At 41.3% G+C, this 17,393-nt stretch overlaps 1 protein-coding gene across 1 annotated transcript in view; it reads right to left on the reverse strand.

Moving 5' to 3' along the window:
• slit3 (slit homolog 3 (Drosophila)) overlaps positions 1 to 17,393 on the reverse strand; it is a 222,165-nt gene that overhangs the window by 180,162 nt on the left and 24,610 nt on the right. The window contains exon 4 of the mRNA XM_020082225.2: positions 16,806 to 16,877. Coding sequence (XP_019937784.2) covers positions 16,806 to 16,877 — 72 coding nt within the window. The remainder of the gene's footprint in view (positions 1 to 16,805; positions 16,878 to 17,393) is intronic.

Genomic DNA, 17,393 nt, shown 5'->3' on the forward strand with positions numbered 1-17,393 from the left:
GTCCGCTTGTAAAACCATATTTAAATTCTCTATTTTCGGATTATTATTTGATCTGCACCAAATTGCACAGAATTACACATATCAGTCCTCAAAACGTGTGTGTTTATATTTGAAATCAAGAACCATGAATATCAATCAATATAAATCATTTTTCATCAGGTATTTTCATGATGACAAACTGCTGCTCGTAACATTAGGATTACTACACAACTACACGTGTTTACTCTATTGTTGTGTTGATTACTCATCAGAGAGTAAATGTCTCCTCATGCAAACGTAACACAGACACATGCTCACACATTAAAGTTAATTCCCTACAACGGAGCCTGGACACCTTTCATAAAACAAAACGACCACATGCACGGCACATTGTCTGATGATGTACATCCATATGTTCCCCTGTCTGTGTTTGTGTGTTTGTGCATGCGCGTGCATGTTTGTAGGCATTCTTTCATCTTAATAACCCCATAAAGACGCTCTGATGTAAGCCACATGTCTGTGTGTGACTCAGACTCAGCTCACTCACAGAAAATATGGAAGAAATGCCAAATATGCCAGTGAGGGCAACAATGAGAGTCAAAGAGAAGGGGGGAATGAAAGATAGAAAGCAGAACAGGAACACGACGTTTACTAACCGAGATTTATGAAATAGAGGAAAACACTAATTGTCAATAGCAGATCTTAAGTGCATAAGTAAACCAATAAATCAAACTAAGAGGGGCTCCACCTCTGACTGGACTTTTTAACTCAACAAGATTATTTAATGGGTTTGGCATCAGAGTACTGAAGTATGTAATCCAACTTTGTGCAGTGATTTCATTGGCTGTGAATGTGTGTGTGTAATCTGTCAGACAAACTAACACACATGCTTGATCTGACTCTGGTGGCATGAGGTATTGTATTGTATTAAGAAACACACGCCAACACACACATGCCTACATGGCGGCAGGATCAGCGAGCACCTTGTCAGTGGAGTGACATAAATGTGTTCATATGCATGTGTCCATTTGTGTGTGTGTGTGTGTGTGTGTGTGTGTGTGTGTCCATGCTCCCTTCAGCCAACAGCTCCTCAGCAGTGTGTCCAACACCTTGTAAAGAACAGACTTGTCTGCTCAGAGACGGAGAGACAGATATTTTTTTTCTTTGAAAATCATCTTTGCTTCCCCGAACAGTATCATAAAACCTTGACATGAGGTTTTGAACACCAGACACTGTGGCAGTGGGTTTGATTCATTTCATTTCCACTAAAATATCACAAAACTATCAGTACTGCTACTCAGCCAACTAACTCTGTGGCCTTAATGTGTTTATGGCATAGGTGGATGACATTCCTCCACCTTCTCCCACCATCCAGAAAGGAAGCCAAAATATCCCCGATACGAACGCTACCATCTTGCACCACTGGCATCATTTGGAGTCTGAGCAGCACTAACGGGGGAGGGAGCCACGGTATCAAGGTCCCACTGCAGCATGCTCTCAACCAATCATAAGTGAGTCTACGCTGTCAATCATGACATTCCACCCTTATAGTCATCGCATCAAATAAGTGATTAAAAGAAGATTTATCAGAAACACTTGAATGAACACCAATGTGATAAGAACTACTAATTTGACAGAAATTGTACAGTCTATTGTTAATACACGCTGAACTTACTTTCTCACTGATGCTAAAATGCTACACACGGCACATTTACAATCTATGAGATCCCTTTGCCTGGACAAATACGGTGTGAATCGCTCCTTTATTCCTCAGACAGAACTAGCAGAGCTCAAACTGTTGCAGCAGGACAGTGGAACTGCAGCTGAGGAGCGGCCAATGACATCATCCCATAAGTTGACCACATGAAAGTGACCACCAGGCAGTGGGTGGCGTGGACTCTAGTAGCACCCGGCATCACTTGACGCCTGTGGACGTTTATTTAGCCTGTCGCTCCCTCACACCAACTGGTGCTGGCATTCGTTTGCTCTCCCTCTCCTTTGCTCTTGATCTTCCTCGCTTGTCTGTGTCTCATAAGCTCGCTTGGCTATTTCCTGCAGGAGCCACTACAGCATGTGTCCCTCCCAGACGTTCTCCGTCTCACCCTCAACAACATGATTATTTGTTCTGGTCTCTGTGTTTCTAGCTATTACACGCTCTCTTTCTCTGTCTTCTTCTCTCAGCCCGTCTGTCTGTCTCTCTGCTTCCTTTCTTTCTTCTTTTTGCTGTCTCTCTCAAAATATATCTACGAGCAAATTTACATGTAAAATTTATTATGTCTGAGTCTAAATATATTGTTTTCTGAATTTAGGAGTATTTGTGACACTGTGACAGAGCTAATTTTTCACTGTGCTGACTTCAAATGGTTCAACCCCAGGGAAACATATAAAAAGGAAAAGAAGCAGTGTTTTACGAGGCGGCCTCTTGTAGCACTAATGCACATAACATGAGCAAGGCATGATTTCTAAATCAGACCAGGGAGATACCTGAATTGTCAGATGTTTAATACTTCAGACCCTTTTAATTTCAAACTGTGTATTTACTTATATCTGAGAGACTTTGTGCTACCCTTGAAACAGACTATACTTCTGGACTTTGGTCTTCTTTAAACAAGGAGGTCTGTTCTCACCACTGACATTGTGAAAAAGGGGGCTCTCCAACTGTATTGGACTGGGGAGACAAACGTATGTTGCTGAGGACAAATGGAAAAGCTCAACATTTGTTAACTATGAGGAAATATCTTGTTTTATTTATATCCATCATCTTCCACTTATCTGAGCTTGGGTCGCTGAGACAGCCAGCCAAGAAGGGTATTCCAGACATCCCTAACCCAGCCAAACTTTCCAGCTCTTCCTCAGGGGTTCTGAGGTGGTTCCAGGCCAGATGGGATATCTAGTCACTCCAGCGAGTTCTGGGTCTATCCTGGAGTCTTCTTCTGGTTGGACATGCCCAGTAAAGCCCAGGCATCCTGATGTGATGTCCTAACATGTCCAAGGGCGACTCTACCCCAAGCTCCCTCCCCTTTATACATACATTACTAGATATTGCTGTAAAATGAATGTATGCGTATGTGATATGTATGTAGCTCTGGTTTTAAAATGTGGTACTGTAACCAATTTCTGTTATTCCTAATTTATTATTTGTTTCTTGTCTTTCTTGTCCTCCCCCTCTTTTTTTCTCCCTGTCTTTGTTTGTAAGGTGATCATTCTTGCCCTCTTTTCCCTCCCTTTCTTGGTATGTATCAATCTCCACAGTTTATTTCTCTTTTGTCAGTGTTGGTAACTGCAACCGACTGTTTATTGATGTCCAGTGGCGGAGACAAACATCAGACATCCCCCTCCCTTCACCACCGTCCCCTCCTGCTGGCACTTCAAATTTGTTTTTCTTTCTTTCTGTCTCACAGACTGAATATCGTGAATACAGTATTAAAGCTATGAACCAATTCTCCTAATCCTCATTGACTACAGGGTGTGGTTCATTTATATGTTTGTTTTTATCTGGGCTTTATCAACTTTCTAAATTGATGTGCATAACCGTATACACATAGATCACTACTTAGCTTGGCTGTAACAAAGCGACAGCTTCTACCACTTAATGGGGCAGTAAATATGTGTTTATTTTAAGCTCGACAAAGTTCAGGCCAACACAAGGTTTCTATTTAATCCAAAGTATAATGAACAATCTGTTATGTGTTTGTGGTATAAACACAATGATCGACTTTGAGTTGAAAATAAAACCTGCTTAAAGAGTTGAAACCTTCTCCCAGATGGGATTTTATTTCTGTCACATATTTGTCCTTTGTTTTATTCGTCCATCTCTCCACCATGCACATGTGTCTGTGAGGCCGATGACTAGATTCTGGCAAAACTTGGGTGAACGGTACACATCATCACAGTGGTGTAGCATTTCCAAAATTATACAAATTACCCAAAGGGAGATGCCATAATTATAGCTAAAACAAGCTTTGTTTATAGCTAAAGCCTTGGAGTACAGGTTACAGCAGAGTTTAAGTTTCACGCTGCAACAATACAGACTTAAAGAATCAGCTCTGAGGGAAATATCGTCCTTGCATTTACTATGAGCCCCGCAGAATTTCCCAAAAAGATTCTGTGAAGCTTTACAACAGTAGTGCAAAAGTAATCTGCAGATAATCCGTGATGGCTGCATGAGTAGCTGGAGAGGCTGTGGTGACTTCTTGGCCTTATAAAGCGAAGCTACGAATTAGCGGGCAGGCCGCTGGAGCCTATTGTCTTTGATTGAAACAGAAAACAATCACAGGCACGCTGAGATACACACGAGTCTAAAGGGGTTATACCACGAGCGTGACGCTGTGCTTGTAAAAGTGACCGAAATTCAGCATGACAAGTTTGCAGAGAACAATGTGTGTGGCTGAGAACGCACATAAAACTCTTTCTTTGCCTCGGAGTGCAGGGTGTTTCTTCTTCTCTTGATTCTGATTACTTTTAAAATACACATTTCACTTCTTTTATCTGTCTCTGAAATACACACTACATTCATCAGCGCTGGTGTTAATCGTTTGCATGTCTGGAAGTTTACAGACACCTGTGAGATGACAAGGATATTTAAATGCAGCAACATCTGACAACCATCATCAGTGACGCACAAGGACACAGACTCACAGGACATGTCCGTACATAAACAGTAACACACTGACAGTTGACTCAACCACAGCAACTCCAACTGAACAAACACACAACTGAACACACACTCTCACATACATAGAGCAATCAATAAACACAGAAGCACAAACACACTCCTCTTAAAGGGTACATGCATAACGTTGGCCTTGTATCCTTTTGACAGGCTGGTTAACCTGTCAAAATCTAGGTTGTGCTAAAGATGGAAAAGAAAAGACAGAAAGATGTGTTGAAAAGAACGAGAGGAGGAGAGAGTATCATTTCTTCATGTTTAAACATAAAAATCTCATTCCAGATTTTCTTGTTTGACTTCACTTGTCCTTTTCCCGGCTTACACACTCAGCACACAGTGATACACACGCATTTTCAGCCATGAGAGGAATTTTCAATGCAAACAAGATAAACCCTCATGTTTGCAACTCGGGTTTGAACAACATAGACAACCTGTCATGGCTTTTTAGGATCTTTAATTATCTTTCCCCGACCTAAAAATAACAGTTACTTACACGCTCCCTCTCGGCTATCTTTTCATAGATTCTCTTAACAAAATGTCCATTGAAGTTTGACTTTATTTGGGTTGTTATAAACATCTCTTTAAAAACAGCATGGCTGATATAACTTGAGATCCAGTTCTGAATTCTATAGACAATTGTTCTTGTTTTTTTAATGAAAATGTTAAAATAACAAATGTCAAGCTATTTAGAAGTTCAAAGCTTTACGTTACAAAATAAGCTCAGAGAGTCGCAGATGGACTGTGGGCTGACTGGGGTTTTCTGGGTGTGTGTGTTTCTGTTTTACAGATTTGCTCTGTTTTCTCCATTGAACTCCAGACAATCTGCAAAAAATCAGGTGTGGACATTATCGCACATTATCTGACAAGCACCACACAATAGAAGATAATTTCTGTCAGTCACGTTCTCACCAACTGGAAATAGACAATTTGATTTTGGCGTAAAAGTACCCTGAGTTCTTGTACTGTTGAAATTTCTTCATGTATAACTATTAGCCTACTTGCTCCCAACGGATTCAGGGGGTACTGCTTCATTTTGTCTAATTCGTCCATGTGCCTAAGCTTTCATGCACAAATATGGGTGAAATAAACGCAGAGTTCAAACTGAAGGCTCACTGAAGGAACATTTAATGTCACGTTAAACCGATTTGGATGTTAATGTTCATACATACAGATCGTACACCACGCAGCTAACATCTCGGCAAGTTTAGGGTTGCAGTGCATGTATTTAAAAGACAGAGAGAGAGAGGAGAGAGCGAAGCAGAAACAAACAGGGAAACTGCACATACAGTCACTGTGCAAGTCTGTGTGTGTGCTTGTGAGTGTTTGTGTGTCATGTATAAATATATCTCTACAGGTTTTAAAGTGGCTTTGCGGTGCTCTGTATTTAGAGGAGGCCTGGTTAAATCTTCTCTCACCCCATTCATGTGGCTGAGTCTCGCTCTCTCTCTCCCTGCTTCTGCTGAGTCTTTCATTCTCCTCTCCCTCTCCATGTCTGTCTCTCTATCACACATTCAATGCATTGTAAATCAAAATCTCTGTGACGATAATCATCTTCTCCTTCTTCCTACTCCCTTTTTTGTCCCAGGGCTTCACAAAATCTGCATACAGTGTTTTCAGAAGAAGAAGGTGCTGATGGTTTATGATCTGCTCAACATGCAGGTATTCTCATGTATTTGTTTTGCATTAAAACTGATGAAGGCATTTTCCCCTTTGTGATACAGTATATTTCAAGAGAGAAATCCCAAACACTTTACCACTGCACATCATTGTACGTACAGGCTCTCTGAATAAACCCTTGAAGCCTTGAAACTCTACTAATATTCTTCCAAATATATATTCAGTGCTCTGATGATGGTGGTAAGAAACGCTGCATAAAGTGTGACACATGAGCTGTGTCTCCTTCGGAGGCTGCATTTGACGACCTGTTGCGTCAAAGCGGTGCAATTACGTTGTCCCATTTCAAAGGCTCCTTAAAAATGCAGCTGACAAATGTGTCCCCAAGCAACGGAGGCTCCAACAGGCGGTTCCTTATTGAGTCAGAACTCGTGCTCCAGTGACAAACTGTGGTGAGGTGACAGCCATTGGGACCAAAACGTACAATGCCTAGACAACTTCTCAGCTATGATGACTGATTACACCATGTGATTCAGTTGATTGACCCTTTATTATTTTTAAACCAACATGCCGAACTTATAATGATCATAAATCCGCACTACTTGTTAAGTTACCATGACAATCCACGTGAGTGATACCCTCTGCCATAATCTGTGGTATTGTAAGTGGAAATGTTCTCAAAATAAAGACCATATTTCCCCTTCCCGCCAATGCTTACATTCACAAACTGGATCTTTGGCCATTCAGTCAAAGGTTCTCTCTTAAAAAGGATAATCAAATTGGAAATGATTTATCAGACATTGTTTACTCAATCTGTCTGCCATCTAAGACCCTGAAGACTTTAGCTCCATTTGCCCTGGAGGGACAGAAGTATGGCACTCTTATTTCATACCAGTCCATTTCGAGCCAAATCGACAAGGTGGCACACGATGTTAGACTCAGTCTAGAAGCTGCCAATCTTCTTGATGGCAATTTTTTTTTGCTGCAGTGTTTATTCTAATGTTTCAGCCTCAATATGGTCATGATTTAGCAAAGTTAAAATGTTGCATGTAGCAGCTTATGTTAGTTATTCCTGCTGTTGAGTCATTTTAAGTGGTACATGGATGATTCCAGAATTCGTTAGCTCTTTGTAGCCAACATGTTACACCATAGTAACATAATGACAAACAGACAACGTTTTAGATTTATTACACTGTGCAGTGCCCTGCATGACACCGCAATTTAGGAAGAACCTATTCCTAAGATATTGTTGTCTTTAGCTAACGTGAGGATGATTTCACCCACTACAAAAATCTATAATAAAAGACAGGAAGGGTTTGTAATTCTGCCTGTGGTCGGGGAAATGATCTTCAATCAGTCATTCACCTGTTTATTCTTCTGAGAGGAGCTGTGTATACACAGAAACATACACAACAGGATTTACACCCGACTAAGACAAATTTCAGGGGGGATGAAAGGAAATCGTACAGATGCTCGTTTCTTAGCTGCTCAATGAGTTGTGAAACACTTGCCACACATGTGAGAGCCTGGTCTTTGCATGAATGCGTTTGCGTGACAGAGAGACAGATGAGGAGAGAAGAACAGAGCGACAGAAGCGGTTTGTGTTTGTTTGCATCTCTCCAAAGTGCACGGCTCGTCGTGCAGGCCTACATCTGTAGTGTGTCTCTGACTGAGTGTGCCTGAATGTGTGTTTGTGCGTGTTCATGAGATACAGAGTATTATTGAGTCATTTAGTTTATGCCAGTGTGTTTGACTCTGATTACACCAGAGCAATAGTAACAGTTTGGGTTCATTTGTAACAATCAGACTTTACTTAAACAGAATAAATCACACGTCTAAGTTTTCACACACACATTCACTCTTGCCCAAACACTGAAAGTACAACTCCAGACACCTACATGTGTCTGCCCATGTGCCCGTGTGTGTGCGACATTAGCCAGTTCCAGCCATGTAGTCTGTAGCCATAATAATGGTCAACAAAGAAGGCAGAAGCTATGTAGACCTCCCACAGAGTGAAAATGTTGCACAAAATGAACATGCAAATCAAAAAGGGGTTATTCAAGAACACGTCGGTCGGTGATATACTTTCCTGGGACATTCCCAGGACTGGAAAGCTGCACTAAAGAACACAAGAGCATGTGGAAGTCCTTCAGCATTTTTTGACCCCATTGACAATTGAAATACAATTCATCAGTCAGTACTAGTTAGACTCTAGATCTGGTTTCATCCACAACAACACTTAAAGAGATTTATCTTAAAACCTGATCATCACCAACATGATTAAGAGCAAGAAATTTAATACGAAAATGCACTAAATCAAGCACAGGGTAATGAACCTGGGTTGTATTTTATCCAGATTGATCATCAGTCTGACCCTTGGATTATGAGGCTTTCTGTCGACCCAGTAACTCATTGTGCTTCCCAGGAAACTGGAAGAAAAATGTTTGAAACGAGCAGTCTGGAGTTTCCCTATAAAAACTGAAACAGTGACATAAAAACTGAAAGTTTTGTTGAGGAAAAAGAGTATTTTCTATCATCTTATACACATGATTGTAATTATGGGGGACATTACATTTGTTTAGTGGTTTGACTTTTGTTAGTGATGGAGTGTAGTGTGTATACGACTCCATTGTGCTTTTTTACAACTGAAACCCACACCGTCAACACACACACGCATTTGTGCACGCACAAATACACACAAAAGTCGGCCAGAAGCCAGTCGCCAGGTTTTTAAAGCATCCTTTAGGAAAACTAAAGCATCTCAAATCAGAGCTAGATCATTAGTCCGGTCTGTGAGAAGGGAAAAAAATGGTCAACAATCAACAAAAGCTTATTTATTCTTAACTCACAGAATCTACAGCACTAATATATGATTCCTCTAATCCCATATTTTTTATTGTATTTCATTTCTTCCTCTCTTTTCGTTACCTGTCACCCAAGCTTTTTCCATTTTCTCCCCTAACCTACTAACATCCTCCCATACCTCATCATGCCTCCCTATTCAACTCTCCCTCAATTCTCTCCTTCTTTCCCTCTCCTCCTCCACTTCTTCCTCTTCTTCCTCCCGCTCCAGCTTCCAGAGAGCCCAGTCTGTTTTTGATTACTGTTCTTAAACCTAAATTGTGATTAAACACTGTGAGAGTCTGTTTGGCCCTGCATCAAGTTTGCTTCCCTCTTGAATATACATACCGACAGATACACATGCACACACACACAAACACACGTGAAGTAAAAGACATGTATGTAAGTGGACATGTACAAACAAATGCAAGACATATACAAACATAAGGAAAAATGCAGACGCAAGCAGAGACACAAATTACCAAACTCTGTATACACATTTAGCATAAAAGATCATACATAAGTCTACACTACATACTGTACAGTCAAACACATATATGGCCTTATTTTTTACATTACAACCTCAATCACAGTCATGTGCATGACACAAGCACACTCTATGAGTCTACACACATCCCTATCTCCCATTACACTAAAGAGGTCAAAGAGAAAGTGTGTACAAGCAGCTCCGTGGCTACTTCCCTCCTCCAACTCACCTATCTGTGAGGTTAAATTACTACCACATGCAGCCTCTGTGCTATTTCAGTGCAAACGTATAAAACATTCTTGGCCACATAAAAAAAAAAAAATACATATATAAATCTACAAACCTCCAGCCTCCCATGGACATTTCATAGGTTCTGGCCCTGCGGCTAACTAGCTAGATGGCTAAAGTAGGCAGCTGAATCGGAAATGTGTTGCTGCCGTGAACTTTTACATTGCAAGGAAACACCTTATTTTACTCACACATCCAAATCGGGAGACAACACACTTTAAAACTTGTGGCCTTTTGACTGACTGCTTTCAAAGCTTTAAAACATCTCATTCTTGTTCACACACTTGGCAAACGACTGGCAGACGAGACAAACACAATAAGACGAAAACACATGAATGTGGAAACGCACCAGAAACAAAGGTTTGTCATTTTTACAGAATGCCTTTTTCGGAAAAGAAACATTTTGAACTAGAAAGAACAAACATTTACATGTTTTGCTCTGTGGTGAGAAACCATGTCAGTAAGTGTGTGTGTGTGTGTGTGTGTGTTAAGATGGTGTTAAAGAAATCAGGTTACCAATAGTAACTTTACTTGAAAGTATATGAACACAATAGGAGTTCACACTATCTATATCACAATATTTTCATAAGGTATGACATTTTTCTTTTCAATCGATCTTATCCTGGATTTTCCAAATGTTTCAAATTATCCCCGATATCGTTTGCTCACTGCTCCTGTCTCTCTTTCCCTCATTGGGTCTCTCCCTCCTGGTTTTCGGTATCTCTCTGCAGTGTGTATTTATCTAAATATGTCTTGGGACAAAATCACACTGCCGTCTGGGCTGTGGGAAACACACACACACACACAAACATACAGAAATAGACACACAAACAGACACACATATACACACACACACAAACAGACACAAACAGACACACAAGCCGCTAAGAGTAGCCTTCTTTTAGAAGAACTTTGGTCAGGTTCCCTTCCCTTCCCTGTGAAACTTAGGCCCTGTGGTGCAGCTCCATCCTGGAGACTATGAGCCTTCTGGTGCAGCTTGATTGCCAGAACACCCACCGCCATTTCATCTTGTTTCAGGAAGCAATAAACCAACTCATATTTCAACATTGAATCTAAGTAGGATTGATCAACTTAACAGGAATGCAAGTCTGTACTGCTGAGTATGGACCCTGTGGTGCAGCTGCGTGTCTGGTCCTACAAGCCTTGTGGTGCAGCTGCATACCATGGTTCGTACTTCTGAGTCATGTTTAATTATTAAGAAGTTCCGTCGTGGGTGTGTGGTTTAGCATAAAGTCTGCCATGCACCAACACACACACACAACCCACACATGCAGGCCGAAGATTCTGCATCCAGCGCCTGTGGTGTTAAAGCAGCAGGAGTGTTGGCGTGAGAGCATCTTGATTTGTGTGCTTCTGTGTGAGCATGTGTGTCTCTGTGTGTCTCTGTGTGTGTTTGTGTTTTTGAGACTTATTTGTTTCCCGCCAACACCCAGTGACGTGAAAACCAAACAGAGGGCCTGGAGACGAGTAAGGAGAAAACAATCTCACAATTCCTGACAGCATTACAAACAACACAGCCGTTTGTTTGGTTTGTGTGAGTAACACAAAAGGGAGGGTATAAAAAAAGAAAGAGATAAAGAAAACCAATAGCATAGATAGATGAGACGGACGTGAGCTCAAGCAGTTTACATTCAAACCTCACCATTCCAGACCATTCCTACCAATCGCCACTGAGGCTCCGTCTGTCGCAGCCAATCACTGATCACACAGAGTACACAAACTTTCTGTAACACAAACCGTAACATTCCACCAGGTAAACTATGGCAGTCGGCTCTAAATGGACAATTAGCCAAGATTAAAGCCAACCTCCTCGTCTTTCTCCATTAACTTAATTAGGAGGAAAAGACATCTCAAATGACCCCCGCTCCCTTCAGCAGCACCCCCCTCTGTCATTCCTCTCTCCGTCCAGCTTCTCCCCCGACTTAACCAGTCGAGTTGTTTTAACAGAGAGAGTCAGGCAGGGTTGCGTCTGTTCTTTCACATCTGGTAGCTCCACTAAACCACTTGCAGCTTAAGTGCCTTGCTCAAGGGTAACCTAATGGTGCCGAACAGCATGTCTCATTGACGTTCAGTCACTTCAATCGGTGCAGGGACTTTGGCTGGCAACGTTCCAGGTCATTATGTGTTGAACATGCCATCCTGCTCTTTCTTACAGATGTTGCATGCAGTTCCACTTCTCGTTCCCCTCTCTATAACTACACTTCAACTTTGTAGATGTTTATCTAACGTCGTTTTCCTAAATGAGTGTAAGCATTATTCTCACGGACAATTCACCAGCATCACCTGTGGACAGAAACTCACTTATCTTTCCGTTGAGCCCAAACATTTTAGCCTGAATGGTTCGTTGCTGGTTTTCTTGCTGTGATGCATTTTGTGTAAGAGCAGTGAAAAGACAGAGGGAGCACAGCAGCAGTGTCAGAGAGTAGGAACAAACTGAACTGAAAGATACTGGAAGGTTTATTACATAAGAGCATATCCTAGATTCTTGATAAACAGGTTGGTTTGTTAGTTTTATATGATTTTTTTGTGTTACCACTTTTGCAAATTTACAATAAAAGGTATATGAACTAATATATAGATTCTAATTGACCAATCAAAGGATTTTACAGTACAAGTCACAATTACCTATTTACACACACATTCAAACAGCACTCCTATAAACATTACACAGAACTTCACCATCACACACCACCCACTGTTGGACGACTGTATTTACCTCCTGAGCCACAGCTGCCCTATAAATCTAACTTCTTCAGTAAAGTGGAGAATTAATGCCATTTATGAATTGAAAGGATTTAATTCAGTTAAACATAGTTTTTGAAGAATAGAGGTCACTGTGGCCAAAAGTGGCAATCATGGGAAACCTGTAAATGCATTGCGTAACAGTAGCAAGAGTTGAGGAGGGTCATACGAGTCAGAAAACTGAATGCGCTAAATGTCATTAGCGACTATTACAATTTCAGGTTTCAGTATCTGATGTTGAAGAATGTTTAAAATTCACCTTCTGTGTTATGTTATACTCAAAGGAAGAAATGAAATATTTTGGGTCTGACGTGACTTTGCTTTCCAATGCAAACCAATCTGCTGTAACCTGAGCTCTTTAATGTGGGAGAGTGACCAGTTCATACAACAGTGAACTCTGGGTCAATGCAACAACTTGCACTCCCACTTTCACAGACACACACATAAAACATGTTCAAACTAGAGGTGGGAATCTCCAGGCTCCTCACGATTCCATTCAGATACGATGTTACATTATCGAAGCTCATCAACTAAATGGATTTATTTTATTGTATTTCTTTTTCTTTTCAGAAAACATGACTCTGTTATGTTTGGTCTCTGCGTGGATGCCGAGTCGTCCACGTCCGCACCGCATTGAAAAAACATTTTCCCACTTCTAGGTCAAACGTGCACAAACTGCCAGAGGAGAGAGTGAACATAACAGCAGGAGGAGGCTCAGTCCGGGTCAGTGTTATTTGACATGAGACTAAAACAGCCTTCAGGTCTCTTAGCAAAGCAAACCCCTTCGATAGAGTGATGCACAAGAGCAGTCTTAACCAACGGCTTGCATTTTTCCATCCGAGCCATCATGGTTGTTGCTTTTCAAACCAGACGTTCACCGCCTGTATCGAGCAAATGTGTTCTACTCAAAGCCAGAGCTTAGCGTGTGTGATATTGTGTGTCTGTGTGCATGTGCTGTGAGACCACAGTCTCTGCAAACTGTGGGGGGATATGACCACAGACTACACACACTGAAAGCCACAGACTCCAGTCCTCCATCTATCTCACCATCCCCATTTTGACCTCCCCCCACTGAGCACCAAGTGGGGCCACAGACTCCGATCCCACCATCCATCTACCCGCAGCCTTCATCCACCACCACCGGCCTTTCATCCGTCCATCCAACCCCCCCTCACATGACCGCCCTGATACCTATCGTTCATCTGTCTTTGTCAATCACTAGCCACACTTATTGCTCAATTAGAACATTTTCCAATAGAGAAAAGCTCTCTTCGATTAAATCCAATGTTTTGTTCATGCCCACAGTTTCCAAGACTCTGGTAAAAGCTATTATCCAGGCTGATACCTCTTGCGTCTACCTCCCACCCTCCTCAAAAGCAAAACCTCCGACCTATTCCTAATTTCCCTTAATGCTAGTCCAGCTCCTTCCCTCCCCTCGCATCTCCAAACCTCAGACCACAGAGCTTTAATAGGAGGGTTAAGAGGTAATTCCTATCACACTGCCATCATTTAATATCTAACCAAGGCTGACAGAGAGGAAGGTTATGAACCTAAACCAGAAAGCCACTAGCTAACCTCCCTGTCTCCTCCTTCTTACTTATTCTCATTCTCCCATTCAGCCTCACTCCACCCGACTTTTCTACCTTCTCTTTCCTCTCATTCCACCTCCATTTTTGCCTCATCTGTGTTTCTCTCTTATGTCCGCTCCCTCTATACGTCTGGCTATTTACATTTCCGACACTCAATTTGCAGAAAATCACAGCGCGGATGAGATGAAAAGCACCGAAAAGAAAGAAGGAAGAGAAAAATGAGAAAAGCGGACAGAAAAAAAAATAAAGAGCAGGAGGAAACTCCAGACACTGTAATTTAGACTGTGCTGATGGCAAAGCAGGGATATAAAGAAAATGAGATTTATAATGTTAAGTTTGGAACACGCTCACCCTTTCCACTCTCTTACTGAGAGCTCTATAGGGATCCATATTCGACCGGTGATAAATAAAAGCTATCGAGACCAATTAGTGGTTTAATGGAATAGTGAGCCAGGCAGAGGAGGAAATAAGACTGTCACTCATGAGGAACAAGAGGAAGGGCTGGAAAAAAGAAATAAACGCAGTGTAATATGTAAATATGTGTGTGTGTGTGTGTGTGAGTGTGTGTGTGTGTGTGATGTTCACATGAGGGCTTCTGACTGTGTGTGATCCTGCAAGCAGCAGTTGACATAAACGACAATGTGCTTTCAACCACAACAGGCTACTTTGCCGTCTAGAGCAATAAATCACAGAATACCACAGAAATATGAAACACATGATCAGTCAGTGCGAGTTTTTAAAAGAAGGTTCACAAGGTGCATTTCACGACATCGGTTTGAAAACACTCACAAAGCAATATCACAAAAACTTCTACGTTCGGAGGGGAGTAAAACCTGGTGTAAGTTAAATGCGGCAGAGTGCGATGGAAAAGAATTCATAATGACTTATGGATATCATGTGACTTGTCTTGGCCTCCAGTTGGTTTTTAACAAATGTATATACTGTACGTACACTGGGCTGTAACCTGAACTCTTTTAAGAGCAAAGACCTTATTTAGTTGTTCAGTATTCACAGAACAGTAGTGAATGGAAACACACATAAATTCACATTTTCTTTTGCAGATTTTTGGAAAACTTAGTTAAAATGTACGATCATTTGGAAGGAAATCAGACTACATCGAAGCTCTTTGAAGATGTCATCTCCCTGTGGCTTTTCTTCAGGAGGCCATTTGATAAAGTGCTATACATAATACAAACCATATTTTTGATGTGCTTCACAGATACATATTTCTTTAATAGACTGCAAGCCTGGAGTGCATATTGTCAGTGTGCAATCAGAACTACGTATTTACAAAATGTTTTGATGAGAAAGGTAAGCAGCTTTACTTTTAGGTTAATGACAAAGCTCTTTTCAATTATACTTTATTTAGTTTTTCTGTTTCACTTAATGTGCAGGAGAGTTGTTTGATTCCACAAAAGAGAATTCCATCCTTCAATTTATTTGTTTCTAAAAAACTGAAAAATAAGATCTATCTATGATTTGCTGTGGATACGACCTGTGTTAATGTTGGAAGAATCATACTGTGGACAGAAATAAATTCTCCCATCAATCAATCTGCAATCATTTCACATATTCATCTGGACGGTTCAGCTCATTCTAACTCTGCAGAGACTCTGGGTTCCAATTGAAAATCACTTAAACATCCATGAACAGAAGGTGTTCCGCTTTGTGAAAACAATATAGAAGAGAGAAGTGACGAGTTCCCAGCACTGAAATGTCCTTCCAACACATACAAATACCAATAAAGTATATCAACATGATTTAAGCATGCACACATAGGTACATCATATATAAGCTCAAGAATGTAGACAATAATTATTTCAGACACATACAAAAGGAGATATGCACCAGAGCTACACATACGCACAGTCTGTTCCTCCGGCTTCACTTGAAGTAAGCCCAATATAAACAGCTATAAAGTTTAGAAGGTGTTTCAACCTTCAGCCTGAGCTGACAGAGACTCTCTGAGGAGAAGGCAAATAGAAAACCTGAGTCGAAAGAAAGAGAACAGAAAGAAAGGGTGGGTGACTCTATGAGATTAAAAACAGAGAAATAGAGAGAGAATGAGACAGAGGTAGAAAGAGAAGAAGTAGAGGGGATGTCTGGGAATGTGAGATGAAAGAGAGGGAAGGTTTAGTGGGACACTTCCCTGCATCGGTGTGACCTTCTCTTACACTCCGAGTACTCTGGGAAAAGTCCATACTCCGGAATAAAAATTCCTCACCAATCCAAGGAAAACATTCACCCCAGGCACACTTTCACCTCTTAAAATAATGTGCACACACCTACACACATATATATTTGACACGCACGCTCTTTTTCACCTCTCACCAGGAGCACAGAGCAGCACTGTGTCACCTGGCACGGGACTTGAACCTTCAACCTGGATAAAAGCTCTGACATTGCACCGTGACCGTGTTTTCACATGGATCACGTAACACATCAAAAGAGACAGAGAAGGGAAGTGAGAGGCAGAGTTATGGAGGAAGAGATGGAGAAAGATGGGAGCATTGAGAAAAGTAGAATCTAGAATTGTTGGATAGGGGGGATGGAAAAACAAAAAAAGGGTACTCACAGTCGTCCTAGTTTGGGGTTGGACTGGAAGAGAAGTTCTGGGAGAACCTGGAGTTTATTTCTGTTCACACGACTGCAGGGACAAAAAGAAAATAGAGTTTAAAGTGAAAAGGTTTGAGATGTTAAACATCAGCATGAAATAAATAATACTACTAATAAATCACTCAGAGTCACTTTTGTGTTTACTATCATGGAGCAGCAGAGAGCATCACCTTAAAGGTCAGTGGGTTTACGGTTCAAAGGTGAAACTTATGGAAAAGTCTGTCTGGTTTCCTGTGATCGTGACCCACAGGTTATCATGATGTGTTCTCTCTGTGTAGGCTGCAGTTATCGTGCTGTAAGCTCTTTAAAGCCAGTTATCACTATCATTCCTGCATGTGCTTGAACCCGAGAGCGAGAGAAGGAACGTGTCTTCCAGGTCATCTCCGCAACAGTGGAAGATATGTTCGGAACAAATAAACTGAGTCAGGACAACCGTGTTAAATACATTCTGATGACAGTCTTAATCTAGTTTGTCTTCATGTGAAGAAGACGACTGTGTATCTAATTAGCCTCGTCTTACTGACCTACATTTTCTGAAACGACAAAA

Source organism: Paralichthys olivaceus, chromosome 9 (assembly GCF_024713975.1).
Source record: "Paralichthys olivaceus isolate ysfri-2021 chromosome 9, ASM2471397v2, whole genome shotgun sequence".
Classification (NCBI taxonomy): domain Eukaryota; kingdom Metazoa; phylum Chordata; class Actinopteri; order Pleuronectiformes; family Paralichthyidae; genus Paralichthys; species Paralichthys olivaceus.